The 19,828-nt window shown below is 39.4% G+C and overlaps 1 protein-coding gene across 9 annotated transcripts in view; it reads left to right on the top strand.

Moving 5' to 3' along the window:
• The window catches only part of ZNF521 (zinc finger protein 521), a 232,584-nt gene that overhangs the window by 13,451 nt on the left and 199,305 nt on the right, over positions 1–19,828 (top strand). For 3 of the 9 annotated variants that reach the window (XM_051611336.1, XM_051611332.1, XM_051611337.1), the window contains one exon: positions 11,215–11,394. Coding sequence is in view for 5 of the 9 variants with exons in the window: in XM_051611332.1 (XP_051467292.1) it covers positions 11,215–11,394 (180 nt within the window). In the remaining 4 variants the exon portion in view is untranslated. Of the gene's footprint in view, positions 1–4,409; positions 4,473–5,533; positions 5,594–11,214; positions 11,395–19,828 lie in introns of all 9 variants that reach the window. The other 6 variants (XM_051611335.1, XM_051611331.1, XM_051611333.1 and 3 more) reach the window with 4 other exon arrangements.

Genomic DNA, 19,828 nt, shown 5'->3' with positions numbered 1-19,828 from the left:
TTTATCGTGAAGGACATTATGAAGCAGCCTGAAATGGTTGTTGACTTCCAGGAGTCACCCACTGAATTGGTGCTTACATGTGGCGTAGCCAGGTGTGAAATCCTGCACTTGCATGTGTTGGCGAGATGAGTTTGAAAGGTGAGTTAGAGCATCTGTGGTACCTAGGGAGAGAAGAAAGCAGAGGAAGGTGTAGCCCTAGGAGGCAATGCATTGACATCTGATTCTGCATTTAATACTACTCTGTAACTTCTTTAATTTCAGTTTTGTATCCTGACTGAACCCTTTTGGAGATCTATTTCCACAGCATGTTATTGCAAAGTGCAAAACATCTCTTCAAAATCTGATGACTTTAATAGGGTTAGAGGATACTCAGCATGTCCTGTAACTGGCTCTTAAATTTGCCTTCTGCTATGTGATTAATCTATCTAATCATACTTGATATCTACCTGTAGATGGTGGCAGTATGAATATCCTCTTGGTTTTTACGTGGCCATGAGGAGGATGGAAAGAAGTAGAGATATTTCCAGAAGTTACAGTCATTTATAGCTACTGAAATAATGGCACACACATTTTATTTCTGTTCTGTCTGGGTAACTCAGTAAATTGTGTATTGATTATGCTAATACAGCTAGTGTCTCTATTACTTGTCTGCAAAAATTATTCAAACATGTAGATTGAAGATGCACTTGGCAAAGTTACCATCCTAAGAAAAAGGGTTTTGTGTGAAGATGGCTTTAAATTGAATTACTAATCATATGCTAATGGAAATGTATAGATTAAGTATTGAATCATAGGAAATGCAAAGTGCAAGTTAAAAATACATATTCTAAACTCCCTACCCTACAGTCCTAGTTGCTATATTAGGGTTTTTTCAGATTTTTTTTTTTTCCCCCCACATCTCTCAAGGAATATGTTTTAGGAGGGGATAAATCAATAGCCGTCTATTTTTATAGTTTATTTTGGGGTATGTAGCTTCTCCTGTTTTGTTTAACAAACTGAAAAGAGGCTCAGGCATTTGGGGCAGTTTTTTTTTTCTTTTAAAAAATTTATTAACCCACATAGACTAGAAGAAAATAGGCTTTTTTCAATTATCTTTAACTTTTATTTTATTATGGTTTGTAATAGCTCAGAAGCCATAAATCATAGCCAGAGTTCTCCAAAAGACTTCCCTTTCAGTGAAAACGTCCTTTTTCACATTTCTAATTTTATCCCTTTCTCTTCCATGCAAGGCTTTTCCCAGGCATCAACCAGAAATGACTTGTGCTCTTCCTTAGGGTGCTAAATCTACAGATTAACTCTTCAGTGAAAGAGAATACTGGTTAGTCAGTAGAATATGAATGAGATTTTTCAAGCTAGAAAGTCTGTGTATAGTTCATACTAACTTCATAAAATAATCTCCCTCTTTTATAAGCTAACCACAGGTCCTGTGAAGAGACTAAGCAAAGGGGCGAAATCCTCATTGATCAGCAGGTGTTGCTGTAGAGCAGTCAGGAGATTAATTCTATTTTTAGGACCTCTGTATCAAAATTCCCACAGGTTTTCCTCATTGGTTGTTCTTGATGGTACTACTTGATCTGTTAATTGTTTTTTTTTTCTTTAAAAAGGAACAGTTAGTCTTAGTGTTGACTTTCAGCAGTCTAAGCATGAGAGGTGCTCTGACCTGTAACCAGGGTTTGCCTTGGACACTGGCTGTACAGAAGTGGAAATGTCCTAACCTTTCACATAGATACAGTCTCAGTTTAGAGATACATTTTTGCAGTAAAAATTTACAACTGATATCTATCCAACCCACAAGCTTTTATAATGGGAGATAGAACTAATATACTGGAATTCCATTTTCACTTACTGGGACATATATATATATATTTAAATTGAGCTCAGAATCGTGATGCCATAGTTGCTGTGGTGATCTGGTCTTTTAAAAAAATTTTACTATTTGGGGTTCCTGTTTGTTTTGTTTTTCAAAAGTTGCACTGAGAAAATATGTAGTAGAGACTTGATGGTTTGTTGGTTTAAGGAACAGATAAGTCAATTGAGAAATATTTCTACAGCTAACAAAACAGGTGACTTGGCATAAACACAGTTGTAGGCACAAGGAATATTGTTGCTTTCATGACAACATTATTTCACATGTATCTAGAAGTGCTGTTCAGCAGTAACATCACTTATTCATGGTCGGGATTTGTAAGCTATTGTTCTGGTTTTCTGAGGCCTCTCCTTTTACTAGTATTCTATGATTTTGTTATCTAGAATTTATCTTACCTTATGCTAGGATGTAGTATATGCTGTAATGAAGATGGCATTCCTATGCACAATTACAGAATTACAGTCCTTGAGTATCTATAATTTCAATGTTTGAATTAATAATAGTGCACACATGCTACTGTTTTGTCAGTGTGTCATCCTTGTGGCTATTTTTAGTTACATGTCATGCTAGTGCTAGAGAAATGTTTTTGGTTAGCAAAATTTAAAGCATTTCTCTATATGAGTTCTGTTTAAAGTTGCCTTCCTTTTCTGACAGAAAATGGTACCGATTTTTTTTAATGGAAGTTAATGTTGGCTGCATGTCACACTACCTTTCATAGTCAAAGGTGTTTAACAGTGGCCTGAGATCTGAATTAACATTGAAGTTTTCAGAGTCTGGTTGTGGAAAGACATAGAGTGCTAATCAAGAGCTTATCGGATGCTAACAGCTGTCACTTACTTAATGTAACAAATACCCATTCTAGTTGCAGGAATGATCTAACTTAATGCAAAGGACAATGATACGCTATTTCTTAGATGATTTGTGCTAATGCTAAGATTTCCTTAATTCTGTAGGCTTTGTGGGGTAGTTTTCTTATTTCTTTTACCATATTTCCCCCTAAATAAGGTTTACATTTTCCTGACACATGTATCAGTCTAGTTGAATATTATTAGCAAGTCTTTGTGCCATGGCCTGTTGTGACCTACTTGGTTCTGTTGTGACTGAGAATCCTTAAAGGGCTTGAACAACAGTTTAGAAAGATGCTAAACACAAAGTTACCTACTCTGGTAATTGTTTCCTTTTTTTAGTGTAATAAAGACATAGTGGTCAGCCTTTGTTGAAAGCAAACCTCAGCTCTCACAGAATTTTCGTATCCTGAAATACCAAGGAAGTTTTAGACATTCGGTTTCACAAAGCATACACTGTCATGTTTTCACATTACAAAATTACATACCTGAAAACAATTTGTCAGGCAGTATCTGTGTTTTGTTTTTTTTTTTTTTTCTATTTTAAGACATAAAAATGTTTGCTGTACCTCTTAGTCAGCAGTGCAAAGCTGAGCACATATTGGTGTGCAGTCGCTTCTCAATAGCAGCAAGAGATTCTGGTACTGCAGCTGGTGGCAGTAGACGTTCAGTGTGGAGCAACAGAAGACATGAACTCTTGCATTTTAGTTTGCATCCACTTTTAAATGGAGAACTACTTAAAACAAGCAGATCTTGTTTGCTTATTAGCAGGTAGCTGCTTCATTGTCAAGTTTCCCACTTGGAAATCTGTTCTTGAAAAGTTCATGTTTGAGCACCTCAATTCCACCTTGAGGTTTAAAAATGGTGGAGTTTTGAAATAGCCTTTCTGGACTGACTTATGACATGGATTGTGGTTGAGGATTTCATCGGTAGATAATCAATACTTCTACAACCTTCAGTAATGTTGATCAGTAGGTATTGATGACCAAGATGAGTTTCCTCTTGAGAGATGGAAAAGTTTACTAATGTTGAGTTTTAGAGCTAATTGCTGAGATCATTTTTTGGACACGTCATCAGCTGGTGGTAGGCATAAACAGGGTCGGGTTGGGCTGCTGCAGAGATTTCACTGGGAACATTGAGGGGATCACAAAAGGCAGTATCTCTTTTTTTAATCTGTATGCTAATTGTATTCAGTATTTTTCCTGCTGTAGTAACAAGTCTTACTGATCTGTGCTACCCCACAAAGAAATCTTTCTGTTTACCTCAGTTTGCATTTGACCACGTTCCCCAAACCTCAGCTTTTCATGAGCTTTTCCCCTTGCTTTCTTTGTCTGCCCAGTTTCCTTTACCTGTGAGGACTGCTGGGGTGATTGCTTCAGCATAACAAAGGCAATCATACGGTTTTATCACAGCTGAAGTACTGGTAACTTCATGGCTGCAAAATACAAGTTTAACTGAAGCAGTCAACTCATAAAATTGTATTTTATGAAATACTTGACTTACTTCAGGGCTGGGGAAACTTTATCAGGTCTTGGTTGATGAGAAGAGTGAGCTTAGTAAGCACAGCTCTGGGACAGAGATAGAGATTGTTTAGAGTCCTCGAGAGACTGTACTTGACTCTATCTAATATATGCACTGTGTTTCAAGTTTCTGGTGTCCTAAGAGTGTCCTTATGAAAACTGGTGTTTTTTTTCTAGAAACTCAGATTCTAGAAACAACCAGTTGTATGAAGCCTTGGGGTTGGCGGAGGAGGAAAAGAGGTACCTGTGGAGTGTGTATATGTATCTCTTCTTTTGAATATGTGTCTAGATTTATATGTGACCCTAAGTGTTGCACTCTCTTGTCCCAAGAACCAGGGGAAAAAAACCTCACCTAAATCTTTCGATTTTAACTCAGTTGCATGATTATTTTTGAGGTTTGAATTCTTGGGAGTGGAAATGCTGTAAAAGTGCCGTCTTTCCCCTTTCAGCTTTTTCCCCTGTGGAGGGAGTATGAATTCTTTTCTCTCTGCTGCTCTCTAACTCAAAGAGCTCACTCAGTCTTTGGGAGAACAAAACCGAAGTGGTTCTGCCTTTTAGCTCTTCCCTTACTTTTGCTTTGGGAGAGTCAATCTTACTTAGGCATCATATCAGAGCATATGAGAACAGCTCTCTCTAATTTTTCAAAGTAGCAGCGGAATGGCTCTTGTTAGGTTCACTCTCGCCCAACAAGTTTTGAATAGTGAATCTGACAAGAATTGTATTGTTTTTAGTTCTACTGCTCTGGAAAGCTGTGAGCCAAGGGAAAGATGCTGGCATGGTGTATACAGTAAAACAGCATGGGGTTAGTTCTCCTTTGCAAGGCTGTCTGCACTGCTGAGATGTTTGCTACCGAATATAGGAGTATTATTATTTTTTTAAAGCTTGTGTATGAATTAGCACACACACCTCTCCCGTCTGCCAGGAGAAGGCTTTCTCTTATCCGTGTGGAGAGAACAGAATCTTAAAGCCCAGAATTATTCTCTCATTTACTGCCATAATCAAATATAGTAGAGTGCATTGAAGACAAATATCCCAGAGGAAATTTGATTTGGTTTTTAAGCCATGAAACCGATTTGGTCCCTCTGTTCTCAGATTTGTAGCTTCCATGCAGCAACATGTTCTGTTTTGCTCTGGTCTACACTTTCGCACTTTGCAGTGCAGCTTTTCTTGCCCATGTTGTACAAGCATTACTGGCTTTCTGAACTGAAGCTGGTATAAAGATGCTTGAAACAGTTCAGCTACCTACCTAACATATTTTTTTTTGTTGTTTTGTTTTTGTTTTGTTTACCTTTTTCTGACAGTAGAAGAAAATGAAACAGAGGACCAACAGGCAGGTGTGGGACTTACAGCCGCACAGACTGGTAATGCTGAATTCCTTCATTAGTGCTTGCTTTCCATTTGACAACAGTGTGAGGGATTTTTGAATCAGGGTAATTTTGCACAATCTGCACTCTTCCTTCTCCATTTCAGCTTAGAATGCATTCTTGGGTCTTGCAGTGGAAAATAACATCCCTTTCCCCTCACCTTTCAATTCCTGAGAATTAGAAATTCTGCTTTTTGTAGGTCAGCCAACTGAAAGTAAGATGTTTCTGAAGTGTAGCATGATATTCTTTTTTTTTGTTTTGTTAACAAGAATCCTTCTATACATCACCCACATAAAGCCCCACCCTGTGCCATTTCAGATGAGCTTGAATATTCATTCTAGTTAATTTATTTTTGTATTTGTAAAATATGTCGATAAGGGTAATTTATTTTAGAATTGTTTGTGTAATTTCTTACCAGTTGGGGATTAATTTAGGGCTCCATAATTTTAAATCAGTGAGATTGGTAGACAAAGCTGTTGTTTGAGTAAGGATCACAGGGTTATGTATTGTTAATAATCATACAGAAATAGTTGTTAATTCCCAATGACAGGGACTCTCTTATTCTCTAATACGGTTCTAAGAATGCAAAATATACTTCGCTTCTGTCTTTGGTAGTGATTCCACAGAATATTAACTGAAGAGCAGGACTGACTCATCTGAATAGTCTCATTCATTCAGCTGAGGTCACCTTTTGGTGTAAGGGCTGGCTCCTTAAGGATATTCCTAGAAGGCTAGTCATCTTGGAATATGTGTAGGTAATTTGTTTGAGAACAGTTGGAGTCATTCCTCTTATGAAGGTGAAGGATGCAGTTAATTTTTTCGTTGACTAGAAGACTATATTTCTCTTGTGTGTGTGTCCTTTGGGTTTGTGTTTGGTGCCTTTTATAGGTTCTAGTGGCTCTGCACATAAACAATACTGTTTGAAAAGAGGAAATAAAAGTGAGAGAGTTCTCTGCTTATTTAATGGAAAGTTTCTCAAACTCCTCTGAATGTACTTATGTCTCCATTTAGCTATCTGCAAACTTGAAAAAAAGCAAACAAGTACTGCTGTAGACACATGAACTTGAAAAATAGGGGACTGCAAAAGTGGAAGTCAGTATTACAAGGAATGGTTGCTTTTCTGCATTTTTTTCTTAAAATAATTCTCAATGGTTAAGTTGTCATGCTAGTTATTTGTTTTCCATTATGTCCTGTGTTGTTCTTTGTCTGTTTTGAGTCAAGATTTAACATTCTGTTTTTCTCTATAGCAAGAATGCAGTGCCAATACTAAAAACAAAAAACCTTCTGATAGGGCAGGCACTACAGAAGGCCCACACTGTGTACACACTGCCAGAAGTTTTTATAGTAATACTTTGTATCTAAGCTCTGGCTCTAGCCATTAAATGTGCTTTTTATAGAGTACCAAGTTATAAATGTAGTGCAGCTACGGCATATTAATCTTACTGCAGAGATTTAATGAGGCAGTTGTTTTGCGATGGACACTATTGGGAGCAGAGAGTGACAGAATTTTACTTTACCACTGAGCTGAAGAAATATTCCTTGCCTGGTAATAATTATAACCACATGATCTAAGTTTTCCTTTCTTTTGCCAGCACTTTTCCATGCAGAAGTGGCTTGGAAGGAGGTCTGCTGCAAGGCAGGGAAATGGATTGGAAAGGAGGCTGTTTTCTTGCTAGTTTGATGTTTTAGTTGTGATTAGCTATGGATCCTTGTAGCATAGGCAGAAATAAGTAAGATGAGGTTCAAGAATACAGATAATCTTTGCCAGTCTACTGAGATGACTTTTAGATATTCATTACTTTTACTTGACTTTTATATGGGTTATAAAAAGTAAATGTGGTGAAACCTCATTTTTACATGGGCAGAATAGAATTTCTGCTGGTTGCCCTTAAACCGCTCCCATACTTGAAATTAATTGAAGTCCATGGCTTTATTGCCTCCGACACTTTTAAGCAAATGCAATTATTCATTTTCCTCAAAGTTTCAGTTTTATTAGACTGAGTTACAGCAATAACATCCCTTATGAAGAGGAGGAAGAAGGCAAAGGGAGAACCACCTGCCAGGGAACACAGTAATGAGAAAATCATGCTTCTTTTAATTTCCATTTATAAATAATGTTAACATAATAAGTAACACAAGACAACTGTTCTTTTTCTTCATTTTTTTCTTAAGTGCCTTAATAGGCTGAATTTATTTCTGTTCCAAAAAAGTAACTCTGCTTTTCATACTAGATAATTTTTAATGATATCTGCAGATGGAGTTGATGTGTGTATTGCTGCTGATGTGTATCAATGCATTTCAGTTGGTGCATGGCAACCTCTGAAATAGGGCAGGGAAGCATCTGGAAATTACAGTGGCATTTGGAAAGGCTGGAATACCTTATTCTTACTATAAAGATGATCTTTGTTGAGGGAATTGTGGCTGTGATTATTGCAGATACTGGGGAGAAAGAAATGTGGGAGATAATAACATTTGCCCTGAAGTCTGTGTTTGGGCATGAGCTTTGAACAAGAGGTTAAGGAGAAAGTATAGATGAATGCATATTGCATTTGTAAAATATGCTTTATTCTAGTCTTTCAAAAGAGTAGCTCAAATAAGGCAGCTTATCCCCAGTTTAAGTAACTATTTAAGGTTATACCAGCTCTTGATGGAACATACTTTTTGTTGTAATGGAAAAGCTACCTATTCACCAAGCATCCAAATGACATTTTCTCCCTTTAAGTATCTTTTTATTATGGGGGTGACATCTTTTCACGGAAGCAGATCACAGTGGAAATGCATTCATTGAGAGGGGCTGAGACTGCCAGAACTCATTTCACAAAGCTGTCGTAGACTAAACTCGAACCTAGCTCCCAGAGGGTCCCACTTAAGTGTTGACCTAAAAACAAATGTGCCAGTTGGCTAGAGCATGTATTCTAAAGTTGCAGCAGAAGGGAATAAGCTTGACTGACTTCTGTCCCTATAGAGTTTATATCTGCAAATGCAGAAGGAGAAGCAAAACATTTATTAGTCTTAAAATTATTCTAATTTTAATAACTGGTCTCATAGTAAGAAAGCTTTAAATTGAGTGATTCTTTAAGCTTTTGTGCACTAAGGGGTGCATGTGTGCCTACGTGTGTGTGCATTGCTGAATTCCTGTGAAGTGCAAGTGTTTCTGAATAAGTCTTGAGAATTCCCTCCCCTCCCTTTTCTTCAGCATTGTACTTAAAACAGAGTCAGACAATGTCCTTATTTTAAAACAAACAGGTCTGTAAACTTTATGTGCAGCATTTAAATACTCATGTTAAAATTCAAACCCAGTGCCCACATTTCCCTGAGTGCTGTCAGTTTTATGAGATGAAACTGGGAGCTTGAACTTAACAACTAATAGTATGTGATGTGCACATGCTGCCTTCCAACAAGAGTTCAATGATGTTGAGGTCAGTTTGCAACAGTTAAGACAATTATTTATTTTTTCTTAATCGCTTGTAACCTGGTGATCTCCTAGCTACTTTTATTAATCTTGCAAAATACCTTGGAAAAAGAAGTAGTAATGGAAGTTACTAGGTTCAGAACATTCAGCAATGGCTAAAATGCCATAAAATCCTTCTATTTAATCAGCATTCCTTTTTAGGGTTAGAATTTGCAGGCTGCTCCTCTGTTTGGAAGTAGCTGCCCAAGTGGAAGTTTTCACTCTTGAAAGAACTTCGTTAATATAATTTGTCATATATAAGGATTGCACCCAGTGTATAGGCAGGATTCTTGCACAGCAAATATATTTTTGCCTTCAGAATGTGGTTTTTTTATTTCTAAAAGTTAATCTGTTTTCCCTCTGTAATAGAATTTTCTTAAAAATAAATTCTGCCCTTTACCCCTGTCGAAGAAATTTCTCAGTTTTGATCATGAGCTGCATAGCATGAGGAAGACTTTTTGACATGGGTCATGTCCAGTTTCTGGTTGCGGGTCTGTCTGTGTTTTTACAGTTGAAGGGCAGGGTGCAGCAGTGTGGACCAAAGGATGTAGGAAGATGATGAGAGCCTTGACCTTGGCTGAGGGCAGCAAGAACGCCTGCTCTTTGTGCGCAGTGGCAAGTTCAGGGATGGCTGAGCCCGCATCACTGTAGGGGTCTGAGAGAGGGTTTAAGAGTAGTTTAAAGTAGAATCATCCTTCTCCTAATCCCTTCCCCATTCTAATATGAATTTGGTGTTAGCATGTTTTAGTTCCTCTCAAGTTGTTGTGCATTGTTGTGCCTATACAATTGCAACACTAAATGAAGCGGGTTCACAGATACCACCTCAGTGTTGCTGTGGACAAGAAGCCTGCTCCTGGTTAGTCACCCGTTTGGCTAAAGAGCATAACGTCTTAAAATGTACTTGCCCAGTCTCCTGTTATTATGTGAGTTTGTCCTTGTTTTCTAAAATGACTTGCTTCAGCTTTAGCTGTCTCAAGTATCTAAAAGGAATGATGAGGCAGCCAAAACAGAAAAGGGAAAAGTGGTGAAACGCTTGCATTCCTTTTGCTGGAACGCACACAACCATTTTTCTTCTACATTTCACTTGTTGTAGTGTGGTTCCCAAGGAAAAACAAAGTTAAGTGCCAGCTTGCTTTATTAGGGAAGACAGATTGTTTTATTTCTGTCTTTTGAAGGAGGCTTTTAGTAAAGTGGGCAAAAAGTCAGGAGTAGTTAAAGCTACTCTGCTCCTCCTCAGAGGAGGAAAGGTTCTAGGCTTTGCAATATCTCGCTCTGTCTGTGCTGGTCATCTGCAGAGCCAAGGTAGTGCAGTGAGCGGTGTGGCTTGTCTGTGCATAGGAAATGTTGGTGAGACCACATCTTTCTTCCAGTTTAGAAGCTGCAGCTGGACTTAGGAATGCTGCTCTGAGGCTAGAGCTGTCCTTCTATCCCCAAAATGCTTGTTAGTATGTCAAAAAGACAGAGGTTTTCTTGTGCACTATTTAGGTTTTACAATAGTTAGTTTCCAGTTGTCCGTGATCTGGCAAATACAAGAAGTTTATCAGGTTTGTCCGAAGTCACAAGTTCAAAGCATTTTGGCCCGGTGTATAATCTTTCCAGGGCTTTACTTGTGTCAGATAGTGTGGTGATGGAATATTGGAGTGGGTTGTAAAATCAAGATTAATTTCATGTTTATGTACATCAAATTTGCTAGTCTTTTAATTCTGGTAATTTCCTGTGAAACGCTGTAGTTAACAGTGAAATAAGTTCCTGTACACTCATTGATTTGATTTTTCCTTTCATTGAAAACTAATTGCGTAGGTGGCTTATACTTTCTTACAATGATCAAAGCAACTTCAATAGCTTTGATAAAATTGACAAACCTAACATTGAAGCACGAAACAATGAAGCATGCTTGAGTGAGAATTTGAGCTGAGTTTGTGGGAGTAGAACAAATTCTCCTTTCGTTGAGATTAGGAAAAAAAAAAAAAAAATAGGAAAAAGCCTTCTTTGCTTATTTAGCAATAAATTCTGTGGTGTGCCACAGGCTCATGCCAAGTATGTTTCTTCTCATCTTTACTACAGTAACCTATCTTGATTGTTTTTGTTTTGTTGTTGTTGTTGTTTTTTAATTTTTAAAGGTCCATCTTCTTAGATGCCTGACATCATGGTCTTGATTTTCTTTCAGACCCTACCTGTACGCTAGAGGACAAGACAGAAGATGGAGAAGTGCTAGACTGTAAGAAAAGGCCGGATGAAGGGGAGGAGTTAGAAGAAGAAGCTGTGCACAGCTGTGACAGCTGCCTCCAGGTGTTTGAGTCACTGAGTGATATCACAGAACACAAGATTAATCAATGTCAACTGACAGGTAAACAATACTTATCACTTTGTGGCTTCTTGCACTGTTCTATTTCTGATTCCCATCCTCTGCTTCTGATCTCTTTCCTCCTTTCTCAGTTCTTTAACTGTTGCACTTGAATGCTTGGGTGGGACCTTTATAAACAGATTCTGGGACAAGATTATACTGTAAATGGAGCACTATATATTTTCTTCATACTGAAGAATGTATGGATAATTACTACATTGTCACTGTATTTAAAGTGTTCATTAGCTGTCTGTGCCTGGCTGCTGTGTGTATTTTGTAGATCCATACTGTACAGCTTTCTGTATTTTACTTAGACGTGTTTTCGTAAGTCAACTGTGTATGCAGAAGGAATTTGTAAGTGGGGTTTAAGTGCAACCGCATAATGCATGAATTTGCACAATGGCATGTTGCAGATCTGGGCTGGATGTTGCATTAGTCTAATCTTTTATCTACAAATGACTGTATAATAATCAATAACTGAAAGTTGAGAGGAAAGAAGCAAATTGTTAGAGGGAAAATAAAATCCTGACTTTAGTCAAGGGGCAGAACTGGGTGCTGTTCGTATACTACTGAGTTGAGCAGAGTTGGTGAATGGACCTGTAGCCTACCTAGGTTCCTCATTGAAATGATTGTATACAAGGCTCCTTATCTAGGAAAACACTTGAAATCTGCTGGAGTACTTTTGCCCTTTATATTTTGAAGGTCTTTTGATGGTATGCACTGTAGGTCCAAGTAGGTTCAGAAAGACATTTTTATTTTTTATTAGATGGTACTTCAGTTTTAGCTACTACAGTGTAAAATATATGTATTGTACTGTTATGTTAAAAACCTTTCTTTATTATGCCTTTGTAAACAAGGAAAGCCATCCTTCCTATTTGAGAATGGTTTTAGAAAGTTGTGTGGTGTGCTTATCTTTGGAGAGCTTTCTGATTTATTTTTGATACCAGTAGGTCCATAGGTTAAGTCCTGGCAGGATGACATAAAAATAAAGTAGCAGTACTGCTCTTGAGGATGAAGTGTGAAAAGAAGGTGAGCAGAAGTGCGCAGGAACAGAAGGAAAGTTGAGGAAGTAATGTGAATTTGTCAAATGGTTTTAATCTCAACTTCAGATCATGGAAGATGAAAATCTGCTGCAGCAAGAAATGTTTACTGTTATTAATATATCACTTTGCCTTTTCTTGCCTGTAAAATGTTTTTCTAACTTCAGATACAGTTGGTTCTGCCATTCCCTAATCACTTCTACAAACTTCTAGGATATATTAGTCCATATTGCTCATGTGTTTTAGCAGTATGGATATTCTCTCTTAACTTTAAAACAATGTAATTTTTTCTCTCCTTCATACATCTCCTCTCTTTTGCTCTTTTGGTGTTGAAAAATTAGTGACTTTAGCTTGTCTTTTCCTTCCGTCTCCCACAGAGTGGGATCTCCCTGCCCTGATCCTCTGGATCTTCCCTTTACTGCCTCAGATCCCATTTATTCATGTTTTTTCATGGTGCCCCTTCTTCCCAGTTCTACCAAGTGGTTTCTGTGCTTTGAATCTGAAAGGAGAGTGCACTGAGCAGTACTTGCCCAGTTGGGTTAAGGAACTGAAGAAAACCAAGTAGGGGAAGCAGTAGGTAGGAAGAGTCCCTGAGCAGTGCGCTTGAACGCAGAAGTTCTCTTGCTGAGAGTTGTGTTGCTAAATGAGAGTGAAAACAAGTGTGCTGGATTAATCAACTTGGAGTGCAGGAAGTAGTAAAGGCAGGAATAATGTATGATGTCAGAAGATAAGGGAATGAAAGTGAACCTTGAAGAAAATTGTCTAAGTTCCAAAAAATATCTTTGCCTCTCTTTCAAGGGGACCTGTGGTAGTGCATGGGTAGAGATTGGACTGCCTGAAACAGTTGTTTGGGTTGACCCAGTTGTAGGGTCATTTTCCATATAATTATACAGGGTAAAATCAACAATTACGTTGATAGAGCAAACAGGGCGGCAAAACAGTAGTGGTTTATGGTAACCCATTGGTAAAACTCTGAGTATGAAACATTGAGTGTCATAGTGTCTTGACTGCCCTTAATTCTTCCAACCTTGTAACATGCTTGAGAATGGGGCTTGCTCCTGTTAAGTTCTCATATTAATACTGAGGCTTATAGGTTTTGCATTTGAAAATGTTAGATGTGTTCTTCTGAAGCTTTTACACTTTAGTGGGAGGAGTAAAATTACATTATTGAATCTTCCTTCTGTACTCTCAACCAAAGACAGCAATGGGGAGAAGGGAGCTGGTTTATTAAACAGTGGTCCCAATCTCTCAAAGTGACAGTCACCCCCACCTATTCAGAGGACAGTGGGACAAGAGAGTTACTTAAAACTCTGTGAGATATAGCTCTCAGGATCTTGAATTGCTATTCTCTTGCAGATGATTTTCAAAGGATGAGAAAAAAGTTCTCCCCAGCTGGTTTCTTCCTGTAATCTGTTGTTTGAATTGAACTCATGTTCTTTTTCTAGGGGAGGGTATAGCTGTTTTTTTATCCTAGTGTGTGTGCTAGCGATCTTTTCACTTTGGGTCTGATCCAATATCCATTGAAGTCAATGAAAATATTCTCATTGAATTCAGTGTGGAGTGGAGTAGGCCTTTCATGAGGTATTTAGTAATATTTTTTGCTATCATCTGAAATTCCTTCACTGAAACTTTCTCTGAAAAGGTGTTGATTTATTTATGTTAGTTGCTGACAATTCCTGTGCTGTTTGTGGAATACCGATAATGAATAACAGGGAAAAGTAAAAAAAAAATTCATTGCAATACTTGTATTACATGGGCAGATAAAATGCTGAACTATATTAATCTAGTAATTTCAAAAGATTACAAGAAAAATATTGATTTAATAGTGTTTCTCTCTGATGTTAATTTTTTTCTCACTCTATCCTTCCTGCAGCATTTCCATTTAATAACTTATGAACTAATTGCACATTGTCATCCTCTAAGTTCTGTGTCTAAGTAAAGGATCTAGTTACCATGTCTATCAACCTGATGTCCTAGTATGTCAGTTTGAATCTCACTGTAGAAACATGCATGCAGGATCAAACACGATGCTCTACTAATAAACCCTCAACTTCACGTTCTTTCCTTCTGCCAACAGGAAAAGAAAACGTAACCTTTTGCAGTGCTGCCATATATGCTGTTGGTGGCATACAATTTGTCAGACAACTTCCCTAGTCTTCTTCTGCTTGTTTTATAATATCTTGTCCCTTCACAGTGCTTTATGCTGTTTCTTTCACCTTTCACAGAATTGTTCTTGTTGGAAAAAACCTTTAAGATCATCAAGTCGAACCATTAACCTAACTCTGCCAAGTCCAATGCTAAACCATATTCCTAGGCACCACATCTACACATCTTTTAAACACCTCCAGGGATGATGGTTCAACCACCTCCTTGGGCAGCCTGTTCCAGTGTTTAATAACCCTTTCAGTGAAAAAGTTTCTTCAAGCATCTAATCTAAAACTCCTCTGGCACAAGATGATTTACTGTTGTCTTGTGGCTAGTTACTAGGGAGAAGAAACCAACCACCACATTGCTACAACCTCCTTTGAGTTGGTTGTAGAGAGAGAAAAGTTCTCCCCTCAGCCTCTTTTTCTCCATGCTAAACAGCCCCAGTTCCCTCAGATACTGCTTGTAAGACTTGTTCTCTAGCCCCTCACCAGCTTTGCCATCATTCTTTGCACCCACTTCAGAACCTCAATGTCCTTCTTGTAGTGACAGGCCCAGAACTGAACACAGTGCTCAAGATGCAGCTTCACAAGTGCCAAGTAAAGGGGAACAATCACTTTCCTAATCCTTCTGGGCACACTATTCCTGATACAAGCCAAGATGCTGTTGGCCTTCTTGGCCACCTGGGCACACTGCTGGCTCACATTCAGCTGGCTGTTGATCAACACTTCCAGGTCCTTTTACTCTGGGCAGTTTTACAGCCACTCTTCCCCCATCATGTTGCATTGCATGGGGTTGTTGTGACCCAAGTGCAAGACCCAGCACTTGGCCTTGTTGAACCTCATACAGTTGGCTTTGACCCATCAGTCCACTCTATAGATCTGCTGTGAAGCCATCCTACCCTCAGGCATATCAGCACTCCGTCCCAACTTAGTATCATCTTCATACTTACTGAGGGTGCACTCAATCCCCTCATCCAGATAACTGATAAAGATATTAAACAAAACTGGCCCCAACACTGAGCCCTGGGACATGCCACTTGTGACCAGCCGCCAGCTGGATTTTACTCCATTTACCAGAACTGTTTGGGCCCAGCCATCCAGCCAGTTTTTTACCTAGCAAAGACTAGGCTGTATGTAGCCAGTTTCTCCAAGAGAATGCTGTGAGAAACAGTGTTGAAGGCTTTACTAAGGTCCAGGTAAACAACACTCACAGCCTTTCCCTCACACACTAAACGGGTCACCTTGTCATAGAAGGAGATTAAGTTCATCAGGCAGGACCTGCCTTTCATGAACTCATGCTGACTGGTCCTGATCACCTGGCTGTCCTGCACGAGCTGCATAATAGCACTCAAGATGTCTGCTTTTAGTCCAAATGCTCAGGGGTTGTACTCTTATGAAGTCTCCCCTGGATACATGGTACGTGTCTCTCCTGTGACTCTGTTCAGAGGTGTTCAGCTCAAGCTTGGTTCTCTTGAAGATTGCATAGGTCACTTTGGCATCAGAAGCCTCAGTCATAACCAGAGTAATGCTAGAAAAAGGATCACCCTGTGGTGTTGTTTTGATTGCAGTCAAACATGCCGTTCACATGCCAGTCTATTTTGCTGAGTTGTGGATAACTCAACAGCAAGGGAGGTGCTGGTACACAAGCCTGCCATCCTCCACCTGAATGTCAGTAGTCCTAGTGTCTGTTACATGACTTCTTTACTAGCCCCATCGGCATCACAGGCTGTAAAACTTGTCAGAAAGTAGGCTACTGAATCATATGCATTTCTAGCTTCAAGGCTAAGGGTGTTCTTAGGTAAAGGACATGAGCTGTTTCTCCATTGGGGATATTTATTTTTCCTTTAGGTGATTAGGTAGACTTAGTTTTATGCTTTGAGAGCTAGCTTAGTGCTGGAGCTTTGACAGGTTGAGTAAGTATGTCAAGTAGAACTGAGAGCCATTCATCTTGTCCCCTAAGTTGCTTCTGATGTTGAAAAGGTTACTGGCTATAGCTGTGTGTCCACTGCCAATGCAGAGATGCAGTCCTACTCTCCAGCTCTGATCAGTTTCCTCTAGCATGCCATCTGAAAATAATTCCAGCAGATGTGTTGGACATTAGTAGTTTTGAGTGCTGCTCTTCATCAGCACTGCAGTAGCACTAGGCTGGGAACTTCTAGCTAGGTCCACATTTCTGTGTTTCCAGTTATGACCAAAATTATTTTCATGGATATCATCCTTCTGTGTGGTTGAGAAACACCTTCTGCATGTCTAGAAATAAGTGGTTGTGCTACCTAGCAACAGCTTCACAAACATCACACAACACGAGTGATCATGGACTTCCCAAATGGGAGGTAACAGAGATTCCACTATAATGGTCTCATTCTCTTACCTCTTTTCTTCCTCATGCCCAGGAGTCTTTCGTCTTTCTGAGTAAGTTGGTAATGCCAGGACCATCTCTTCCGGTAGAAGACTTGAGAACTTTCCAGAGGATTTTGTTCCAAAGGGTGTATGCTGTGAACAGTGAAACTAGAAGATAAATCTTGTGAACACTTGGCATTGTCATGCTTTGATATCCTAGGTAGAATTGCTCTTCCTGCTAGCAAAAGAATACAAGAGCTGGCCAAATATATTGCAGATCTTGCAACTGTTTTCTCAGTTTCCACTGGCTGTTTGGAGGAAAGATACATGGCAAGGGTCCTTGGTCATTTCTGTGGTACAGAGAACCATTTGGGCTTGATAGAAGTGCTTCTGAGGACAAGGACCCTAAGAAGTTAAATCTGTGATGCACCAAAAGCATATTTATCTGCCTCATTGCAGTTAGTGGCACACTGCCAAACACTGTTTGCCAAGTACAGTTACTTCACTTGAGAGAGTCACCCTGTTTCTCTTGAGGATTCCTGCCCCAAGGACTGCATATGGATTTTACATTACACAGTTATTGAATGGAGGACAAACAGTGCTTGGACTGGGAACTTGAGCTTAGGCCTCTCTTCCTTAGACGGCTTCCCCTTGCTGTAGGACAGGGACATGCTTCTACTTTTCCATTTGCTTTGGGCCAAAAACTTCTGACTTCTTTTCCACAAAATGGCATTCTCTTTGAGACAGTGGAAAGCAGACGCTCTCCTCCAGTTTCCTGTCCCAGGCAATACACATGGTAGTTCAATGCAGTTCTTTGAGTTTGTAAGTTGTGGACTCATACCCTTTCAGAATTACATGGTTGAGGACCCGTGTCTGTAACTCCAAATCCCTGATATTTAGGAAAAAGGGGAACAGTGTGGTAACTACAGCCTGTCTACAAAGATCATAATTTTGAATTCAAAGTGGATGAAAGATCTATATGCGCTACAGAGTGGCCAAGTCCTGCAAAAGTCATAACAATTTGGAGAATCTGCCCTACAGAGCTTCATATTCAGAACTGTGTGTTTCTAGGGAGGATAGATGAAGGTTTTGATAACTGCATTCTTAGATTTTCATATCAAAATTTTGTATAAATACTTCTATGGGTAGCTTTGTACTGCTCAGATGTGAAGGGAACTTGTGTATGCTGGAGCTGAAAGCTGTGAAAGTAGGCTGCATAGCCTTCTTGCTGTTCTTCAGAACCCCTAGTACTTACCTTGAGAGACAGTAGATCCATGATAAATAGCCAACATGGGCCAGGAGGCATAAACTCCTCCCCCTTTTGCTTGGAAACCATTAATCTTTGCTCTTGAAATTGTTAATCAGTCATAAAACCAGTAGATCTTCACCTCCTGGGTACTTTAAAAGCAGCCTGTTGCACTTCCTGAATTGTCTGTTGATGACCCCTTGTAAATGAAAGCAGCTGCTGTCTGTATCATGGAGCTGTTACTCTTGACTCGAGAAACCCCTGTAATAAACCTGTTCATGAGCATTAATTGAAAAAGCCAGAACTCTTATTATGTTTGAAGGTGAGAGAGGAAGCAAGTGGTGGGGAATTCCAGGGGACTCTTAAGTGCTTCCTGTATGTCTCTCATTTAATCTTTTTTTGTCAGTTTTGGTTCCTGTTTTCCTCTTATTTTAGCTTGATTTTCTATCGCTAAAAGAGGCAGATTATTCTCTTAGGACATACTGGCAAGGATAGCTTTGGTGGTCTTATCTACTGTGTGTGTTCACCAAGGACCTCATATGGTGTGAACCCAAACTCCCACCTTAACAGCAAGATCGTGGACCAGAGCTGTTATTCCAGTGCTTCCTCTGTGGGTACCATGGACAGAGACGCCTCCCTGCCGGCCCGTGGAGTGCTGGTCTGCACTCAAACCGCTCCCCTGGAGACTGTGTTTCTCTGGTTGGCAAAGGGGTTTGGTGTAGGCACCCCCAGTGGTGAGCTTACCAGGTCTAGTTTTTGGTGCAACTGTGTCTCAACTGTCTTTTACATTTAAATAATCTAGCATCATGTACAGGGCTCTTAGGGCTTGTCTTGCGGCAATCCATGCCTTACTGGGCAAATGCAGTTTGGCAAAAGAGTTTGACCAAAGTGCTGTTACACACACATGGTATCCTTTCCTGTCTGGAATATGAATCCAATAATCCTGAAACTTGGGCATCACACATTTGAAACATGCTTTTGATCACTTCTGCTCAAAGCTTCTCAAGTAAATACTCTTTCACTGAGGATTAGAAATGAAAATTGAGGACAACAGTACATGGCTTTGCAGGTTAAAAGGTCCCACGTGTCTATCATCCAGAGTCTGTTTTTCAGCATGTATTCAGAGGTTTCTGTAAACAGTATACCTTTCTTCAGTGTCTTCTTCCCAAGTCATGCTCAAGCAGTAGGACTTCTCAACATAGTCCTAAGCTATACCAGAAGATATATCTTTGTGGTGCTATTTTACATAGGATTGTGAAAGCATCAGTTAGGCACACCTGACTTACCACTGTGGGTGAGTGCAATAGCATTAGGCCCTGGGAGGGGCCACGATAACAGTCCTTCTTCTGGATTTGGTATTTTGTGGTTACCAAGCTAGCTCTGTGTCCCTGTCTCCAAGCACTTACTTGCCAAGGTCCCTAGCTTTTTCAGACTTAGTTCAAGTGCTTCCCTTACACTCTGTTGAAAATCTGACCTAGCTAGATCCAGAAATTTGCGTTATTACATTGACAGTCTGTTTCTCCATTTATTTATAGCCACTACTGGGTGTTCTAAAGGTCAAGCCATTTCCTCACAGAGTGTTTCCAAATGAGCAGTACAGGGTATCTCTCTGTGTTACCATTTGGCTACTGTGTCTTTCCCATTTAATATTAACTTCGGTCTCC

The sequence above is a fragment of the Apus apus genome, chromosome 2 (genome assembly GCF_020740795.1).
Source record: "Apus apus isolate bApuApu2 chromosome 2, bApuApu2.pri.cur, whole genome shotgun sequence".
In the NCBI taxonomy this organism is placed as follows: Eukaryota; Metazoa; Chordata; class Aves; order Apodiformes; family Apodidae; genus Apus; species Apus apus.
This window is presented reverse-complemented; position numbering and strand designations above follow the sequence as displayed.